The sequence below is a fragment of the Merops nubicus genome, unplaced genomic scaffold (genome assembly GCF_000691845.1).
Source record: "Merops nubicus isolate BGI_N331 unplaced genomic scaffold, ASM69184v1 scaffold30893, whole genome shotgun sequence".
NCBI lineage: Eukaryota > Metazoa > Chordata > Aves > Coraciiformes > Meropidae > Merops > Merops nubicus.
The window spans coordinates 1,369-3,225 of record NW_008597344.1 but is presented as its reverse complement, the minus strand read 5'-3'; the positions used below and the strand labels follow the sequence as shown (position 1 = coordinate 3,225).

The 1,857-nt window shown below is 63.7% G+C and overlaps 1 protein-coding gene across 1 annotated transcript in view; it reads right to left on the bottom strand.

The window, feature by feature from the left end:
• Positions 1 to 1,090: 1,090 nt before the first annotated feature.
• N4BP3 (NEDD4 binding protein 3) overlaps positions 1,091 to 1,857 on the bottom strand; it is a gene marked incomplete at both ends in the record, with an annotated part of 2,131 nt that continues 1,364 nt past the window's right edge. The window contains 1 exon segment of the mRNA XM_008936678.1: positions 1,091 to 1,723. Within this exon segment, the coding sequence (XP_008934926.1) occupies positions 1,091 to 1,723 (633 nt within the window).

Below are 1,857 nucleotides of genomic sequence, written 5' to 3'. Positions count from 1 at the left end.
CGCCAGCCCACCGCCGCTTCCCGCCCGGACGGGGTGTCAGCACCCGGCCCATCCTGTGCAAGGCCCTCCTGCCGCAGCCCAGAGCCCCCAGCAGCCCCGCCGCCAAAGGAAAGCAGAGGCTGAGGCCGGAGGAGTGAAATCCGTGTTTATTGCAGGAAAGACTGAGGAGCAGTGGGCCAGACCCAGCCTTCACGTGGCTCCGTGTTACAGCCATGGTGCCAGGCTCTTTCTGGTGCTTCTCGACCTGGTCACCCCCAGCACTGGCCCAGCTGCTCTGCTACCCCTCCTATGTTATGGGAGGGATGATGTGGGGCTACCCAGCCTCTTCCCCAGCTTGAGAAGCATCCCAGCCCTCCCACTTACATGCCTCACATCCTCTTTCCCCTCCCTAGAGGCTTTCGGACACGAGGTTCCCAACGCTCCTTGCGCAAGGCACTTGCACCTTTCAGCTTAAGGGCTCTGTGCTGGAAGGTTGCATTAACCACCACTGCAGAGCACATTACTGGTGACGTGGAAAGCCTCAGGAGAGTTGCAGCGGCAGCTGCCCACCCCAATAGTACCAGCACTCCTCAGACTTTTCCCCTCTGCCTTTGCCAGTGGCACCAACAAAACAGTGCAGGCACAGGGCACTGCCATGCTGTCAGCTCTGGGACCCTGCTGCCAGGGCAGCTGCTGTGAGCAGGAGCTGGAACACCCCAGCAGGGTGGGGGGGGCAGGGACAGGGCTTGAGCCTGTCTTAGCAAGAAATTAAGTTACTGGGTTATACAGAACAAAGGTGACAGAGAAGGAGGGACACCTCACAGGGTGCTTGGTTTCTGCCCCCATAGCAGAAGGAATCACAGGGCAAACGCTCCTGGAGCCAGGGCAAGGGGCACATGCAAGACCCCCTACCCTGGCACAGGTGGCCCACCCCCCTCCAGAGACCCTCCTCCAGAAGGGCCTGCAGCGCTGCAAGAAGGAAAAGCTCCCCTGTCACAATCAGTCCCTCTCCCCCGGGCTGCGCTGAGCAGACGGTCCTTGCACAGACCCCCAGATCGTCCTGTTGCGCAGCCAGAGACCTTCCCCCTTCGCGGCCCTGCCAGCACCGCACCCGATCCAGGGCGAGTCGGTCCCGACGTCCCGGGGCTCTGACCGCAGCTGCCGCAGCTCCCGCTCCAGCGCCTGGCTCCGGTGGTACATCTCCATGTAGCTGGCCTGGAGCTCCCGCTGGTACCGCAGCACCTTCTCCTTCTCCTCCTGCCAAGTCTTCCTCTCCAGCTCAAAGTTCACAGCCTGCAGCTGGCCCTGGCGCCGCTCCCGCAGCAGCTCTGCCCACAGCCACTCCACCTGCCGCTCCAGGGGCTCCGCCGTGTCACTGTGAAGGCCCCGGCACTTGGAGTCGTCAGTTTCGCAGCCAGGGAAGTCCTGGCACGCTGGCATGGGGTCGTCGCCCAGCGGCAGCGAGCGGCTGGGCTCCGGGGGGCTCTGGAAGGAGTCTGCCAGTTGTGCCAGCTGGGAGTCCCTGGCCTGGACCTCCGCCTTGGCCTCCCGCAGCTGCGTCTTCAGGCTGAAGATCTCACCCAGCTTCTGAGCCATCTCCTCCTGGGTATCCCGGAGCTGCTGCTTGAGCAGGGAGATCTCTGCTGCCTTCTGGCACACCTGCAGGGCATGGGCAAGCGGTGAGGAAATGCTGGGGGAGCGGGACCCCGGGAAGGCAGAGCCCCACGCTGTCACCACAGCATCCCTGGGACACCACAAGCATCACACGTGGCTCACCCCGCAAGTCCTGCAGCCACGAGTGACACCAGCGCAGGAAACCGCTGCCCCCATCCCGGTGGCACCAGGGAGGGAAGGAAGCCGACTCACCTCCCACTTGGT